Here is an 18,512-nt window from a genome sequence, read left to right as displayed (position 1 = left end):
GTCTGTCTTTCCAACAAACACTGCCAAGGTTGGGAATTTCATGACAGTAGAATTTGTTGTCGGTTTGTTACATCATTTTAGAGTTTCCAAATATAGATATTTCAGTGAAAGCAGAACATTTCCATTGAGTCTGACTCATTAGGTATGTGTTTCTTTAGTTTTTGAAAACACTTCCTCTGCCTATTCTAGCTTGCTTTCGAGTAGCAGAATGATCTCAAGGTCTCATGGCAGCATTCCTGGCTCCTCCTCCCTCACACTGGGATCAGGGAGGAGGAGGATGCTTGTCCTGCTTCACTTGCCATCATTAGGGAGGAGAAGCACTGACCAAGCTATCAGCCAGAAGCCAGCCTGGATGGGAGTCACTCAGAGAAACAAAGGAATGCACCGTTACAGCTTCAAAGAGAGGGGAGAGGCGGCAGAGACAGGGAGGGGGAGCAGTGAAAAGTGATGTTTTTAAAAAGGAGGGGGGATGTGGAGGCTGTTCAACAGTACAAATAAGCAATGTTTTATTATTTCTTTGAAGGCAGATAACATTTTTGTTCATTAGTTCTGGCTTGTTTGTTGTTACTATTTTGAGAGCAATTGTTGCTGGTATATTTCCTTTCTTTATTTATTTTTATTAGCAAAGAAATATATTTTATTTTGAACAAATATGTTCAACAATACCCTTCACTCCTTTCGTCCTTGATGGATGGAGGTTTCCTTGTCTTCAGGGACTGTTGCATATCTGACCTTTACATAAATGACAAATTTGCTTATTTTAACCAAATTACCAATTAAAAAAATCTTTATTGCTTTAATGCCTTTTCTTCTGAGGTAAACATCTTGGAGATGCATGCATGTCTGACTTGAGTGCTGACTACCACATGAAATTTTGGAATGAGGGACTATATATATCAACATTATGTGATTTTCTAGGATACATGAGAGATAAAACCAGATGCGTAGTTGGCAGTCTTTGGTGATTCAAAGAGTTTTTGTATATATTGTCACCAAAGAGCATTAATGCTGGCATGTTTTTTCCAAAATAAAAAAAACATTTTTCCAGGGTTATTCATTTCCTTTGTGTTTTATTTTCCTTGAACACTTTTTAAGACATATACACACCGACTTTGAATCCAATTAAAGTGGCATTTCCTACTATATACACACAATTACAGTGTAACTATCCATTTGGATTGGAAGTATACATCTTTCTTTACAGACAAACCATAAAATCCCCCACACAGAAAAGTGTTCTGAGTACAAATGAATAAGTTTTATTCCAAAATGAGATATTCCCTTTTAGAAAACAGGGGAACTACTGAAAAACCACAGGCAACCCAGAAACAGCAAATATTAAATGATGTTTAGATGAGTGCTAGTAGGTGAATTACAGTAATAATCCTGGGTTGATCCGTTAGTATCACTCACAAACTGAATCCTGTCTTTTAACAACTCTAGTTAATGATTGTTATTTCCTAAAGTGAATATAAAATATTTTGGAATAGAACTCGTTATGTACTGATCTCTGTGCTGTACATGGTACAGCTTTAGTAAAGACAGCTCCAGTGTAAAAATCACTACCATTCTGTACATAGCTGGGATATCTATCTGCCCTGTATATGTTCTGTTAAGTCACCGCACTGTCTAACATTGTTTGTCTGTACAATATCATAATGCTTTTAACAACATTTGAATATGTGAGCACTGCTCACAGCGATGTTTCTGTCAGTGAACTCTTCTTTGAATCATTTGAAGTACAGTCTACACAAAGGCTTTAATCTGTCTCAACACAGAATATAAAAACAGACCACAGGATTCTTGTGTTTCATGGATGCAGGAGAACATAAAGGCACATACTATCATCTCATTATGCACGTACATTACATTCCCTGCAGCTGTTTTTATAGGAACATTAAGTGATTTAATTAAACATCATAGGTTGCCGGTAGGAACAACAACAACCTCGTACTCAGTGAGAGAAGCAGCAGTGTGCTGGGAGGTCAGGTTTGAATATCCTGTATAACCATTATTTCTATTGTCACTTCAAAACATAGACATAACTCATACGACTAAACTATAGTCATATAGCTATCTGCAATCAATCAGTCAATCCACATATAATATATGAACTCTGGGGTGAGTCGATGTAGAGAAGAGGCCTTCACAGGTCCACTAAGCCCGGAGGAACCGAGACCGGTACATAGCTGGGGAACTTATCTCCCCTGTATATGTTCTGTTATTAAGTCACAGCACTGTATAACACTGTTTGACTGTACAATACCGTAAAGCTTGTAATAATAACATTTGAATATTTGAGCAATTCTACAGTGATGTTTCTGTCGGTGTCAGACCAGGTCCAAATTATACTCGGGCTGGGGAGGGTTCTAATTTTGCTGCTGCTGGTCTCGGGCCAGTGTCCATGTCTAATATTGAAGTGGATCTGAATGAATCTGAGGGTACTATCAGCTCTACTCACAATCACCACTGAAAAAAATATTTGAGGAAATCAGTGCACGTGGGACCGGGTGTCTCTTTTTCAAAAATGTATGCATGTACTTCAGATTTGGGTAGGTTTTTCACAGGGCTGTTTCTGAAGACCTTGGAAGACTTGGAGCGCAGATCTGATGCTGGAGGGCTTCTTATATGTTCTTAGGGGGGGCTGACCTCAAGCAGATCTGGCCCCTTTATGCTTCACTAATACACATGTCAGGCATATGTGGACACCTGAACATTATATCTAACTGCCAAATATCTCATTCCAAAACCATGGACATTAATGTGCTGCTATAACAGCCTCCACTCTTCTGCTTTCAGTCTTTCCTCCAGATGTTTCAACCTGGATCCAGGGATTATCTCCCATTCAGCAAGAGCATTAGTGAGGTGACCAATGATGTTGAGTGATAAGGTCTTGCCCACAGTCAGCATTCCAGCTCATCCCACAGGTATTGGATGGGGTTAAGGTCAGGGCTCTCTGCAAATTGAAAACCATTTCCCCCCACAGGAAGGGGGAAAAACACAAACTGACACAAAGGTGGAAGCACAATGTCTAAAATGTCATTGTATGCTGTGAAATTAAGACTTCATTGGAAACTAATGGGGCTTAGACCAAATGATGTAATACACCCAAAAGTGACATACAGTACTTTTGGCCATATAGTTAATCTAATCTGTGCCACATGTGCACAATATTGGGGAAGTTGCACAAGGTCAAATGAAATAAAGTCAAAGTAAACTTTGAAATCTAGAAAGTAATTGTCATTGGTGCCATCCATTCATCCATTATGTATAACCTCTTATACTTTGAAGGGTTGCAAGGAGCAGCAGGGAGGCAGGTCACCAGTTCATCACACTACACATAGAGAAAAAACAGCCATTCATACTCACATTCACAGGGTCACTTCAGAGTCACTAATTAACTTTCTGATTCAGCAAAGTAGAACATGAGGTTTGAATCAAACATAACTTCAACTGATTTTGTAACGGCTGCTTGCATTTTTTTGACAGACAAAAAAAATTATAATCACAAAGAGAGAAAAAAAGGAGAAATCAGGTGGCAAAACCCATTATGGCAGAAGAGCTGTGGTCATGCAGGATTAGCGTTACCAAGGGACCGCTAACAAGATAAAGCCAAGATATAAATTAGTGTCTGTCTCCAAAAAAGTCTCTTCACAGACACCCTCTTGTAATGTAATACTACTACAAGAAGTATGTTGGTGAAGGTATACTTATTCAAATACAACTCTAATTAGAAATAATTTGTTTCAAATGTATATTCTCCTACACATTCCTCTTTCCACTGTCATGCAAAACAAGATCAGCAGTGCGATGTGCAAAAGGAGGTTTTGAATGTTTTGCTTTGCTAAACCATAAATGAGGAATTACTTGCCCTTACATGACCGTTTAGAGTGCATCAGAGAATTTCAGTTTCAATGATTTTCAGCCTGTGTGAATACATTTCTTAATATCCACAGATTTTTGGACTTTTCTTTAGTACAGGTGGTCCTCATATGACTTTTGGTCCCGTGCGAGTTAAGCTTGAGATTGTCCTCAAGACCTAACTCTTAAATGGGATGTCCAGGGTCAGTGCATCCTTTGGCCACACTCTCCCCATCGGGACAGCCTGAGTTGTCAGGAGACTCAGGAGTCTTTCTCCGCCTCTGGTCTTTAGCTGTACACCTCTGAGGCTTCACCCTCAATAGTTTTGTCCAGTTGGAGGATCAGTCTTTGAATTATCCTCCATCAGTTTCTTGTAGGGCAGGAGGACCCAGCAGTGTGACACTGCAGAGACTATGTTCTCATCACCCTGTACATAGATAGATCCACTGGAAGTAAGGCTGTGAGGCATGGCTGCAGGCCTCAGATCAGCCTCTCCTCTGGGGGCACTTTGAGGACACTGCCCATCTCAAGCCTGGCACCAGCCACCTCCTGTGAGCTAGGGCTGTACATGCCCTCTGACTGACGTTTCTTCCGTGCTGTCATGATAAGGAAAAACACCACCAGTATGGCCAGTAACACGCACAGTGTGGTTAGGGGGATGGTCACTGCCAGCCAGGGAACTCGCTCCTTATGCTCCTCTTTCTGCAAGAGGATAGAAAGAGTGTATGTATAAATGACCATTCCTGTGTTGGTACCACTTTTTAATATGGCATATGTTTTATAGATATGTTATTAGCAACACTTAGGTTGTAGAAATCCTTTTGAGTAGTGTTTATTCTCCAACAATCCATTAATTAACAACATATTAACATTTTAACTCCTTTTGTAATAAGTCAGTTATAAAAGTTGTTAATACATTGTTTTTACAATAATCGATCACTTTTTCAAAAGCGTCAGAGACAAACTTCATTGGAGAGGTGCTGGCAGTGAAACTTAAGAGCTAAAAGCCGAGTTATATTTAAGTAAAAACCAAATGGGAAAAGGAGTTCCATAAGTTAGGACCCCTTTATCTGATTGAAAATCAGGATCAATAAACACCAACCAAAGGTATTTTTACTCAACATGGCAACCCAAAAGTTATTTTTATGTTTGTCTAATAACAGCTCTATAAGTCATCTGTAAATATTTCTTAACGTTGATAAAGCCATTAGCTATATCTTATACACCTGTTATAAAGGGCACCTTATCAGAAAGTGGTACGCTGTTTTATCTGATTGTTTATTGCTGTTGTCAGGGAAACCTTAATTACTATAATTCACATTTCTAGATCATGGCTTTTGTGGCAGCTAACAGGAACCTGAATCCCATCACTCATATTCAGGTTCTAATTGAGCACGTGTGCTGTGAAAGTGAATGAACTCAAAGCCAGTGTCAGTGAAAGGATCTGTCCGTCACTTACATTGCTCTCACAGAGTGTGCCGCTGAAACCCGGCACACACACACACTGGAAGTGGTTGAGTCTGTCCAGACAGGTGGCACCGTTGAGACAAGGGCTGGATTCACACTCATCTATTTCTGTCTCACACCTGAAACACATCAGCAGGGTTTTAACAGAATGCTGAGTGACAGAGAAGTAGCTCACATACACACACACACACACTCTCCTGACCTTTACACTTGTATATGGTTTAGACACACTTTCTCATGAGCAGCAGGTGTGTGCTGAGGAATGTGCAGTGTGCTGCTCTCACCTGGCACCAGTGTATCCTGGCTTGCAGGTGCAGTTGCCTCCGAAGTCACCTCCAATACAAACCCCGCCATTAAGACACTCTATGTTTGCATCGCATGCCACGGGAGGGAAACGCCACCTATTTCACACACAAACATACTCATTTCACTCTAATCATTTTGTTGTCATACAATTAGGTGACCTTAAATTATGACCAGAAAGCAGTTGAGGTGAAATTAAAAGCTTCACAATTAATCCCACAATCATATCACAGTTATTTGAACTTGAGAGTTGTGTATTTGACACTAATAGTGGCTTGTGCAACATCAAATCAAGTGCTCAACTGTCCCACCAGTCATAACCGTTTCATTGCACAATCAACCAACTAGTCTAATTTTATAACAACTTTTGCATAAACGTATATTGTTTGGCTGCATGCTGATATGGCATTGTTATGATTAATGTAGTTTAATCTATATTTTTTTAGCAATAAAACAACTTTACCAAATTTAACATGGTACACAGGGATTGGATTAAGTGCCTTGAGATGATAACTGCCCACAGCATCTTCCACCACTTAGCCAGACCAGCCGGGTGAAACATCATAGCACGTGGCACGATCGCTCCATGGAAGAGAGGGAAGAGCTAAGATAACCCAGCTTGGACCTAAGGCTATACCACTTCCTAGTCTACTCCGGGCTAATGTCATAGACTCAGGCTAACTCAGCAACAAAAAATCAGAGACAGTTGTGCCCTCATCTTTACTGAGACCTGGCTGCACCACAACATCCCGGATTGAGCTATTACACTTGAAGGGTGACTGTGTTCTGACATCAGGAGAGACTGGAGAGAGACCTCAACACCAATAACACCAAAGATATGTGACGAGCAATCCAGACCGTCACAGGCAATACAAGCAGGAGTGCCCCACCATGTGTGAGGCCACATTGCTAGATCAGCTTAAACCTATGACCCCCACAACCTGCAGGCAGGTTTGAAATTGTCAGATTTTCATCATTGTACAACCCTGTGTTAAAAAAGGTGTTTTCAGCCTACCTGTTATTACACTGCAGCTTAATCATGTCATGAATATGAGCAACAGCTGAAACTGTAGAGAAACAGAAAAGTCTGTACTCACTGGCAGCGCTTGCCGACGTAGCCAGGATGACATGAACATGTGTGAGCTCCCACTGTTTCCACGCAGGTTCCTCCATTCACACAGGTGAACTCCTGACAGTTATCAACCTCGTCCTGACAGTCTTTCCCTGCGTACCCAGGCTCGCAGTCACACTGGTAGTCTGCCAGAAGGTCTTTACATGTACCATAGACACAGGGACCTGAAGAACACTCATTTATCTCAGTCTCACACAGTTCCCCCTCCCATCCTGCGCTGCAGCTGCAGTTAAACTCATTAAACTGGTCCTGACATACACCCTGGTTGAGGCAGGGCTGGGACTCGCAAATCGGTACACCTTGGCATCCTATGATTGGCTCGTGCCCTCCCAGTCTGGAGAACCGGCTCATCTGAGGGGGGTCTGGTACATTTATGAGTGGCAGGTAGACTCCACCCACTCTCACCTCCCCTAAACATCCTGTGTATTTCTCCGCCAACCAGATCTTGGTGTCATTAAGGAAGTTGAGGTTGCCGCCAACGCCAAAGCTGCCACCAACTCTCTGCCCATCCACAGTGAGGCACCAGCGGGACGTTAACTGCGTGGGATCGAGCATGGTCAGCTGGATTTGATGCCATGCTCCGTCCGCAATGACCCTTTCACTTGTGAAGGCCAGCAGCTCTGAGTTCGCCCCGCTATCCAGTTTGACCAGCAGGGAGGAGTTGAGCAGACCCAGGCAGAAGATCTCTGCTCTGCTGGCGGCCCGTAACAAGATCCCGTTTGTGTCCCTCGTCCGTATATTCATGGTGATGTTGGTTACAGGGTTCAGCAGGGAGCTGTTGGCAACATACTGGAGAGCATTGTCCTGAAAAATGGCTTCAGTTAAACCTGTGGGAGGAGAAGATCATGTGAGCAGTTTGAAGATTTACTGAAATCAAGTTACATGCTTACATGATTCAAAACATAGTGTGTTTTCCCATTAATGCATGTTACTAGCACAAAATCTTCCCTCTCCCATAGTTTTGTGCTTTCTTGTCTCTCTCCTCTCTACTTCTGTCAAAGCTGTAGAGTGTGGATCTATAATTGCAAGTCACCTACTGCACCCACCCACTGCACTGCTCATCACCCGCTGCCAAAGCTGTTATTATTGTTATTTTTTTATCATTATCATTATTGCTGCTATAATTGTTATTGTAACTATTAATATCTTTTTGATATTTGTATTATTATCACTACCGTTACTGTAATTTTATTTTACATCACTATGTGGAACTTGCATTGTGTTAGTTACTGTGTGTTCTCATTCTCCCTGCTCTATATGAAAAGTGCAATGAGATAACTTCAGTTATGAATTGGCGCAATATAAATGAAATTTAATTAAATTATTGTTACTTGATCCGTGTATTGATTGAAAAACCACAAACTGGTCTGCTGTCCCTGAAAGCAAAACTTTTTTTTAGTATCTTAACTAGTCCTCAGTATAAGGTTCAGATATGTTTAACTGTTGTTGCTGGAATGGTACAGTACAAGGTACAAGGTACTAGATAGTTTATTAGTCATTATACAGCACAAGGTTGCATAACAAATTGTTGTAGTAGATTTGTGTAGTTCCTTCATGCTACACACACAACATCTTAAGTGTAGGGCTATATTAAAATATGGTAACATTTATAAAATAAAATAAAACAGTATATACAGTTATTTACATAGGCTACTCATATACACCCCAAACATTCCACAGTGGATTTTTTGAATTTGCATCTGGGGTGAAAGTAAACAGCAGCAACCAGATGATAACATGAAAGTTTCATCTTCACAATAAACAGTAGAGCTCTCGTGCATTCTTAAAGTATTAAAATCCAGCAAATCAACTTGAAGCCACTGTTGTAGCTACTCACCATTTACTTTAGTTTTCTCATATGGTATCAGTATGATAATTTTAAAGGGACAGCTTGAATTGCAGAGAAGTGTATCCACTCACTTTTACTGCAGCTTATTACTGCAGCTCCGATTCAGAGATTCTTAAAATACTACAGATTTGTTTACCAGTTGGCATTCACAGCTGGTAATTCATTAGTTATGCATAAACAATGTCAGCAGAATATTCATAGTAAACCCATATCTGGATTGCCACACTCAATTGAGAAGGAACAATGCCTCGCTGCAAGTAGGCCTATTAATACCTTATGCCTTGATTAACAAATAGTAAACATGATTGGTAGCTTCTCTATATGCTTTGTGTTTTCAGTGTCACATTTCCCATGAGTCTCTGTTGCTCCCTGTTACTGCTCCTTGAAAAAAGCATCAACCATATATTTGTTGTTTCTGTATTTCTGTATGTTGTTGGGTAATCTTTCTTCTCAGACCATCTTGCAGTCAGATTATCCAACAAAGGTTAAAATCAAGGGCAACTGGACTTGGTTGAAGATACTGGAAGACGTTTCGTCCCTCATCCAAAAGGACTTCTTCAGTTCTGACTGACTGGCAGGGAAACTCAGCTATTTAACCTCCGTGGGGTCGTTGGCCCGGGTCATCGATACCGCTGGTTCGTTAGTGTTCCTTGTTGCTGTGACGACAGTTGTTACAGTCGTTAAGACTACCTGTGGCCAAGACTGAACGACCATCGTTGGTATCTTCACCTGAGGCCAATAGGTCAGGATTTGTTGAGTTTCAACAAATGTCCAGTTGCCCTTGATTTTAACCTTCGTTGGATAACTATGACCTGGATGACTGAGAATCTTCATAGACATCTTGCAGTCAGATTCTTAAGGTCACAGATTTGCTTCCCTCTCTTTTACTATGTTAGGGAGTTTTTCCTTTGATGTCAGTGAGGGCCTAAGGTTAGCAGGTTTCCCTTACCATCTGATGTTAAATGGTTCTTTACAAGACTGTAAGTCTAATTAAGAAATTAAGAGGGTGATAATCACTGCCAATCAATTACTCACACTCATAACCATCCTGTAGGTCCGCACAGCGCACTGCTTCAAGACAAGGGTTGTCGACGCACCACAAGCGTGTCTCACACAGTCGGCCTGAGTAGTTAATGGAACAGTTGCACTTGAAGTCATTCCAGGTGACCTGACAGTGTCCGCCATTGAAACAGGGCTCATCCTATGCACAGACAAACACAGATGGATGGATTAGAAGATCACTTGTAAAGTCTCTCACCTGATGCGACTGCTAATGTAAAAGCTGCAGAGAGGACTCAGCTGTAACTTACAGATCGAGAGGATTCACAACCAGATCAGTGTTAATAGAGTTGAGGCCAAACAGTACAGCCCAGCTATCACACAGCACTGCAAGGCGCTAAAACCATTAGCATGGGTTCAGTGTTTAGAGCCAAACACTCGCAGATAATAATCGCATTTCTTTGGGACATTTCAGTAAAACTGAATTGTCAGACATATTTGTCAGTCTCTGATATGTTGGACGTCATGCATTCTGCTTAATTACGTAATGTAGCATGCTATCTTGACTCTAGAGATGGCAATGTTGGTTAGTCAGTGTTTCTGTCCACAACTTTGGTCCAAATTAAAAGTTCTCAAAAAGTATTTGATGGGCTGTTATTCCATTTGGCACAGACTCCATAGAATGAATTCTAATGATGTTGGTGATCCTCTGACTTTACATATGGCGCCACCAACAGCTCAAATCTTCCACTCCTCTAACACATGTTCACGACATTGTTCATGACAGGATACAGTAAAGGACCAAATCCCTAAGAAGTTATAGTTATTGTTGTAGTGCTTGTAGGATCAGTAGTAGTAGCAGAAGCAGTAGTAGCAGAAAAATGTGCTGAATAGAAGTAGAAAACACTGAGGTGGATGGCTGAGCAGTAGTAGAAATAGTAGTAGCAGTAGTGAAAATATGTAGTGTTCTAGCTTACTGGGTTCAAAAGACACCTGACCTAAATTTTATTGGATTACTATAGGAACTTATGCAATATTTTTTCTGTAAAAATAATCTTAACTGCTCTAAACTACAAAAAGATCATTCATATGTGTCAGTCTGATATTAGATTTTTTAACCTAATATCAGTTCAGCACATTTCCCATGATCGTACATTTTGTCCACGCTGTAGTTTAAGTGATGATCATACAGCAGACTATATATTCTTTTACCTTGCATGTGTCATCACTTTGGCATCCTGGCAGTATGTTCTCCTCTGTGCTTGCCTGGTAAAATTCCACATCCTCTTCATGATCCTCAGTGGCCAGATGCTTGTGGTCCAGCCGAATGTCCTGCAGGCAGCCCTTGAAGATTCCTCCCCAGGCGTTTATGCTCTTGCCTGCTGGGAGTCCTCCGACATATGCCACATCCCCTGCCTCTACACTCACATTCCCTAAGGCGCGATGATTCCCTGCTTTGGGGAAGACTACATGGCCATAGTGTACCTCTACAGTCACCAAATTATTGTTGCCATCAGTGACAAACGTAGCCTCAGACAGCAGTGTGGTGTGAGGGCTGTAGATAGCAACAGTTCCCTCCTTCAGATAGATTGTCAGGTAGGGATTTCCTTCTCGACGGAGCTGTAGGAGCAGGCCGTTGTGTTTGAGGGATCGCATTAAAAAGGAGATGGTGAAGTTGTCTCCATGGTTTTCCGAGATGTTGAAGACAGCATAGCTGATGGTGTTCTCATGACCGAAGGTCCAGGACGGATACTCTGTGGTGGGTGTGAGAAGCACAAAGTTATCAGTATCACAAACAGAGAACTGTCTTTTACTGGAGGTTAAACCTCCTCCTCTCTAGTGCTGTAAGCTCATTACACATCTCCACCCTAGTAAAGAAAGCTCAGAACCAACTGTATTTCTTAAAGAGGACCTATTATGGTCATTTCCAGCTCAATGTTTTGATTCTGGGACTCCATAGAGTAGCTTTGCATGATTCAGAGATAAATCCTTATGGATCTTGGCCCTTATACTGGCCCTTCAAGCCCACTTTGTCCCAATGGGTCTACTTCATGGAAGCTTCCCCAGTGCTTGTGAGCTGCTGTTTCTTTATACACCCAATGCTGTTGGCTGTTGGCATTCCATTTACTTTGGAAATCAGAAGTTGGAGCTGGGAATGACACCAAAGTTGAATGAAAAAAATTTATATGGGACACAAATACACAGAAATGCTAATAAACAGTATAAACTACAGCTTTCACTGTTGATACATGAAGCAGCCATCTGGGATCACAAAGTCGGGGGTAGAGCAGCTCTCCCGACTTTTCGAGTTGGAAATCCAACTTAAGGGCCCGTTCCAGTTAAAATTTCCAACTGAGAACTTGGAAATTTTGACTTCCCAGTACAACTGGAACACAGCATGTGATCCTACAGCTTGACAGCAATGGCATAGTGTAACTTAGCTTGGAAAACTGCGACATGGAGCACTAAATTGGAAGAATGTACTGTTTATCAGACCAGCTGTGTGTTTCTGGCCAGGCCTCACTGATTTTTGTACAAAAACACACAACTTTTATAACATTATTCACTGATCATATTGTATGGAGAGAAAACTTTCACAGATAATTTTAAATTAAAGTACTATTGTAGCTGTCACTGGCTAGTTATCACAGTTCGTTGTGCAGCTAGTGGTCCTTTTAGCTCAGCTAACTGCCCCTACTGGGAGCTCAGAGCCCCAAGTGAGTGTTGCTACAAGCTCCCAGTTAGCTAGCTAATTTGATTGCCGTGCTGCACAGCTAACTGAGCTAACGGTAGTTATGGTTAGTAAACATTAGCGGTAACTTTGGCAAATAAATCTGTCCATCAAGGAACTGACTTTCCTTCACAACTGAAAAAGAACTTTCCCCACTGAACAACCTCCAAAAACTTAACTTAAAGAGTAGTGCTGAGCAGAGTAGTCTAGCATAGCTAGACATATCTCCACACTTCTTCTTCCACACCTGCTTTTTGCTCGCGGGGACTGTGACATTGTGTGTCATCACATTCTTTTTTACATTCTGTACGTTTACCTCATTATTTGAAACTTTGGCCACATTTAATATGAACATACAACATTGTTTTTCAGAGAAAATAAGGAAAAGCAGAATAGGTGTCTGTTAAGAAAGCGAAATTCTCGTGGCAAGTTCTTCTTAGCTTTACAGAGGAGCAATAGAAAGTAACCTTATAACTTGAATCTTCAACACACTAGTATTATGCTATGCCTATGCCTTTTTTTAGTTTTCTTTAAATGAATGATCAGTTTCAGTCAGCGGGTACTACTTAGCCTGTGGAACTCTGGAAAAGCTTTTTTTAAGACATACGCTATGTCTTAAAGCACTTTGAATTGCCTTACTGTTGAAAGAAACTATATAAATAAACTTGCCTTGCCTCTTTATTTGCAAGAGCTGATTTGAGAATGACAAGACAACACAGAGATGTAAACACTATTGAGACTAGAAGGCATAGTTTTTGCATTCTCACATTTACATTTACATGGGCTATTTATATGGGGGTTTTTTTATTTTTTACCAAACTGACAAATTTGGTGGTAGAGGAAGTGCTCATTAGGAGGGAGTTTAGATATTGTTCATACATTTAGATTTGTCACACACTCACCAAAAACAGCTTTGAGTTTGTGCTTTGAGTGGGATACAAATGTGTGATTGTCTTAAGTATGGCTTTAGCGTAAGAATTCCACCAACAGAAGAATAACAACAGAAGAATAACAACAGTTAATAGTTTTAGAGACCCTCACTTTGAGAAGCTTTGATTATTACACAAAAAGAAATCCTACAAGTCATGTTGTAAGTACTCTTACCTTTCTCACAGCTTTCACCATAGTATGGCCGATTACACAGACAGCTGGCACGAACCCACATGTCCACACACTGACCACGTTGCATGCATGGATTTTCCTGACACCAGTCTTTTTTGCCGCATCCCATTTCCAAACCCTGGTTCTCCTCTCTGATGAGATCCTGAGGTAGAAGCAGCTTATGGTCAACTTGAAGGTCTTCCATGCAGCCAATGAATCCCCTTCTGCTGGACGTATGGGCTAAATATTCCTGCGGTGCCCCTCCAACATACAGTTGTTGCAAGGAGCTGGGTTGGAGGAAGATCAAATAGTTGTAGCCCTCGTTCTTCACCTGGCACTCGTCCTCACAGCCAGGTCCTTTTACAACCAGAACCAGCCTCTCATCCATGGTCACGGTGACCTGGTGCCATTGCCCGTCATTGACCGGTCCAGAGTAAATTACCTGCAGTACTTTCCCTGACTTCACCCTAGCCTGAAGGCAGCCTCCAACAAGCTCCAGTGAGATGAAGCGCTCCATAGTGCCCCGGTAGTACAACACCATGTCTGGCAGAGTGCTCTTGAATCGGAGCTGCATGTGGAGCCCATGGTTATGGTCTTTAGTTTCACGTTTGGTCCTGTTTTTGGAAATGGGCAGCTGCATGTGGATGTAGCCCTCGGAGTTGAAGGAGAAGGTGGTGGAGGTGTTGCAGTGTTCTCCAGTCCAGCCAGGCAGACACAGGCAGGTGTAGCTGTGCTCTCCATCATCAGTCAGCACAGGGATGCACTCTGCTTCGTGTTGACACTGGTGCTGTTGGCAGCCGACCAGAAGGACATCACAGTCTCGCCCGCCCCATGGCTCCTGGCCAGGCTCTGGCACAGGGCAGTGACACCTATAGGAGTTGGCAGCATTTTCGCACGTGGCGCCATTCTGGCAGGGATTGCTGTCACACTCGTTGATATCCACCTCACAGTGTATGCCTGCAAGGAGAGATACTCACGTTTAGTGTACTACACACTGATTTAACTTCTCTTTAGCAGCCAAAACACATTCTTCACATGGATTACAATGTAAGTCATATTTAATCTAATAACTTAATCACATAAATCTGGTTAATTAATTAAACAACAATGGGACTGTACTGGGGGCCTAGGAAGTCAAAAGGCAGTAAATGACTTAGATACACAGTTAAGCATGTTCCCATACAGATGAACAGGCAGGTTTGGTTGAGGCATCTGTGTCTTTTGCAGATGAGGAAATGATTGGAGGAAATAGTCAATAATAATAATAATAATAATAATAATAATAATAATTACATTTGCATATATTTCCTTAGCACAATTAAACCAGTGTCTGCCATACTCACTGTATCAGATAGACATTAAAATATTGCACTGTATGCTCGTCAGACATACTTGTGCCGCACACATACACACACCCTGTGCCAGAATTACAGTCAATCTGCCTGGATTCAGTAGTCAGAGCTGCCTCATCAAACCAAATTCAGCAGTAAGCCCTGACAGCAGCAGTCAACTTGCATTAACATAGTCCTTTAGTATACTCTACACCCAAGGAAGCCTAAAGCTGTTTGTCCTCTCTGTGCCAAGACTCCACCCTTATACACAAGCTTGCAACTTTCATCTTTGTTAATGTAGCATTAAAGTATTGTACCATACTGTACCTGTCAGCCACCAGTGCCCACAGCAGCACCACAGCAGCAGCAGCATCAACCTGCTTCCCCCCATGATCCACCGAGCCAACACACCGCTGGATGACAGAAGTAACACAACCAGGTTCTCTCTCTCTCTCTCTCTCTCTCTCTCTCTCTTTAGCTTACAAAGCAGAAGTGCCTCCACTCCTCCACTCTGTACCAGCCCGGACTGATTACTAGCCAGCCCTTCCCACCTTTTCTTCTCCTCCCTCTCTTTTTCCCTCCACCATCCCTCACTGAATCCTTTCCTTCCCTCCCTCACACCCCCTGCTTCTCTCCTGTCTACAACCCAGCCCTAGCAGAGTGGTAAGCCTCCAGCCTCCAGCTGGCTCCTGTCAGTGTTTGACAAGAGGAATGCAGTGCTGCAGTCCCTTCCCTGCTCCGTGTGCTGGCCTGTGGATGCCCACTAGCGGCAAGAGCTGCTAGAACAAACTCACAGGAAGTGCTGCAGGTTCAAGGCTTCAGGTGGGCCAGGCCTGAGCATTACCGGACAGATACATAGAACCCATATTGTTGTTTTTGTTTGCATATCAGCTAGTCACTCTCATCCACCACTGTGTTTAATAATATCACATTAGAATTCTTGCCTATAGGAAGACTTGAACTTGAACTAATTCAAAGACAATTTAATTAGACTCAACACTAGTATGTCATAGTATGATCTGGTATTACTAGCAGTGACTTAGAAAGAAGATTAGTGGCAGACTCAAAGATTATAACTTTGGAATTGTATTGCAAATAGTCAATAATGACATCTTAGATCAAACTCGATTGTCTGAATTCCAATTTGGCATTAAATTAAATTTTATTATCATTTTATAGAGCATGTTTCAAGCAATAAGCGCTTTCAAAGTTCAGAAAAATAGAAGCATAAGTCACATAATAATGAAACATGCATATACATACTACATGTTTACAAATACATAGACACACTCACTCATCGTCAACTGCATTGAGTCACCAAATAACATGGCCTGCATGTCTTTGGACAGAAGCCAGCTGGAGGCTGGAGACTTACCACCCCGCTAGGGCTGGACAGTGGGAGGAACCCGGGGAAAACCCCCACAGACACACCATCCATCCATCTATCCATCATCAACTGCTTATCCTGCATACAGGGTCGCGGGGGGCTGGAGCCAATCCCAGCTGACATCGGGCGAAAGGCGGGGTCCACCCTGGACAGGTCACCAGTCCATCGCAGGGCCACACATAGACAAACAACCACTCACACTCACACCTAAGGACAATTTAGGGTCACCAATCAACCTAGTCCGCATGTCTTTGGACGGTGGTAGGAAGCCGGAGCACCCGGAGAGAACCCACGCAGACACGGGGAGAACATGCAAACTCCACACAGAAAGGCCAGGGCAACCGGGGTTTGAACCCACGACTGTGAGGCGACAGTGTTAACCACTGTACCACCGTGCCGCCCCCCACAGACACACATGAAAGATAAAAACAATCAGTAAACAAAATAAAAGACCAACAGCTCATGACCACATAAGTGAAGTCTGTCAGCTGTTAGTTAAAGCCTTTCTATAAAAGTACGTTTTTAGACGAGATTTAAGGCACCAAAATAGTCAGCTGATCTGATGCTCAGTGGAAGGCCATCCCCGAGCTGAGGAGCCAATACTGCAAGGGCTCATTCACCCTTTGTTACTGAAGGACAGAAGTGATCTAATTTTTGAAACATTCCTCAGTTAATAAAAAAACAACTGGACTACTTTCTTTACATGTTGCTCCACGCTCAAGTTGCTGTCCAAAGTATTTTTGTAGCTGACTTTTGTTGGGAGTCAGTTGGCCACAAAATGGCTGTATTTGTCCTGAGCCATGTTCTTTATATGTTATGTAGGCAGTGTATGTAGTGAAGTAAAAAAAAAAAACTATAACAAAAAACAAAATATAGGTCGCTTCGAGTAAGATGTGCATGTTTTAGTATTTCCTGGCAGTCTACATTTACTTAGACTGTGAAAGTTTGGACTGCAGCGTAAAATGCACTTTACTGGAGTTGATGAAGTAAACATTTGTATGGATCTGCAGTGAGATTTATGCCTGATCAGAAGTTTTCACTTAGTTTCAGTTTTCTACCTCCGGTGAAGAGCAGTGCACTTGTCTCATTCAGTACAGTCCCAAACAGGGTCTGCGTCAGTCAGACTGTTTAAATATTATGACTTTATTCTTATTAAATCACAACTTTATTCTCATACTACTAGCCTATGACTTTTTTTCAAAATATCATGATGCAGAAAAGGCAGAAATTGGTACAGAAAAATTCACGAGAATCCAGGAAAGGAAGTGTTAAATGCTCAAATGTTTCCCCCAGACTCCCACTTAATATGTGTCCCCACAATGTTGAAATGAAACCTACGCTGTTGGATACAGCTGTGTTATGTCTGAATGATGTGTTCTCTTCATTTCAAACAACTTATTCACTTCTTCAAAAATGTCAGCACTCACATTATTCCCACAGTAATCTGTGATATTAATGTTGTTTTAAAGGGGTTTTCACCTAACCCTTCAAAAGAAACACATTTACAAATGTAATTCTGAAACACCCTGCAAATGTATCAGCAATTTGGGATTTATACATTGGCATGAAAACAGTTAAAAGTCGTGACGTGATGAAGACACAGTGTAAATGCACAGATTTGTAAATTGGGACCAAACAAAAAACTATAACCCAAATATTTCAAATGCATCAGCCTTAAAAAACTCATTCAAAGTCTGGCTCCTAACTCTAAGCGTGGTCAAGTGCAATAACAAGGGAACAGGAGGGGTTCATCTCTACCGGCTTAACAGCCAGTTACAGTGATGACCACCTCACGCATGTGGAAAGTCAACCTCTTACACACTTGTTATACAAAGTTAACAGGGTCATATGTTTGAGCCATATGGAGTTTCCTCTATCTTTGCTTGCTGTTGCACAATAGTGACATGTTTACAGTGCAGCATACCCATAACCATATGCAGTGCAGATTGTTTTGAAAATGCCCATTGTTTTGCTTACTATGTTGTATTATCTGTTTTTCATCAGGCTTTAATTAGGCTCATAAGCAGCTTTGCTGTAATCTCCCCTCCCCCTGACACATTTCTTAGGAGACCCCGATTTAATGCCCAAGGTGGATGGCTGACATATGGCACCTTTTATTGGCTTTGTTGTTTACTGCTATGCTCCTCCATACCATATGCCCTCTCATCCCCTCCTATCTTCTGCTCTGTCGTGGCCTCCACATCCATGGCCATTATACACTTGCCTCTCATTTTGTTGATGAGAGCTTTTGGCTGAATTCCTCAATTCTAAGTCTTGCTTGTGCATTTCAAGGTCATCGTTTGGTGCAGTTCCTCCTGTTTTGAGTGATGCAGTGACAAATCTCCTCTAAT

General features: G+C 41.9%; 1 protein-coding gene across 1 annotated transcript in view; it reads right to left on the bottom strand.

Moving 5' to 3' along the window:
* Nucleotides 1-1,050: 1,050 nt before the first annotated feature.
* Nucleotides 1,051-18,512, bottom strand: part of LOC119891679 (protein crumbs homolog 1-like) — a 34,986-nt gene continuing 17,524 nt past the window's right edge. The window contains exons 7-13 of the mRNA XM_038703491.1: nt 13,447-14,400; nt 10,824-11,365; nt 9,648-9,813; nt 6,729-7,590; nt 5,613-5,729; nt 5,321-5,447; nt 1,051-4,563 (exon numbers count right to left, since the gene is read on the bottom strand). Coding sequence (XP_038559419.1) covers nt 4,342-4,563; nt 5,321-5,447; nt 5,613-5,729; nt 6,729-7,590; nt 9,648-9,813; nt 10,824-11,365; nt 13,447-14,400 — 2,990 coding nt within the window. The 3' untranslated portion in view covers nt 1,051-4,341. The remainder of the gene's footprint in view (nt 4,564-5,320; nt 5,448-5,612; nt 5,730-6,728; nt 7,591-9,647; nt 9,814-10,823; nt 11,366-13,446; nt 14,401-18,512) is intronic.

Source organism: Micropterus salmoides, unplaced genomic scaffold, assembly GCF_014851395.1.
Source record: "Micropterus salmoides isolate LMB-PRFRI ecotype aquatic unplaced genomic scaffold, ASM1485139v1 Ms_hic_scaffold_7, whole genome shotgun sequence".
Lineage (NCBI taxonomy): Eukaryota > Metazoa > Chordata > Actinopteri > Centrarchiformes > Centrarchidae > Micropterus > Micropterus salmoides.
The sequence above is the reverse complement of the archived record's forward strand: the minus strand, read 5'-3'. Positions and strand labels throughout refer to the sequence as shown.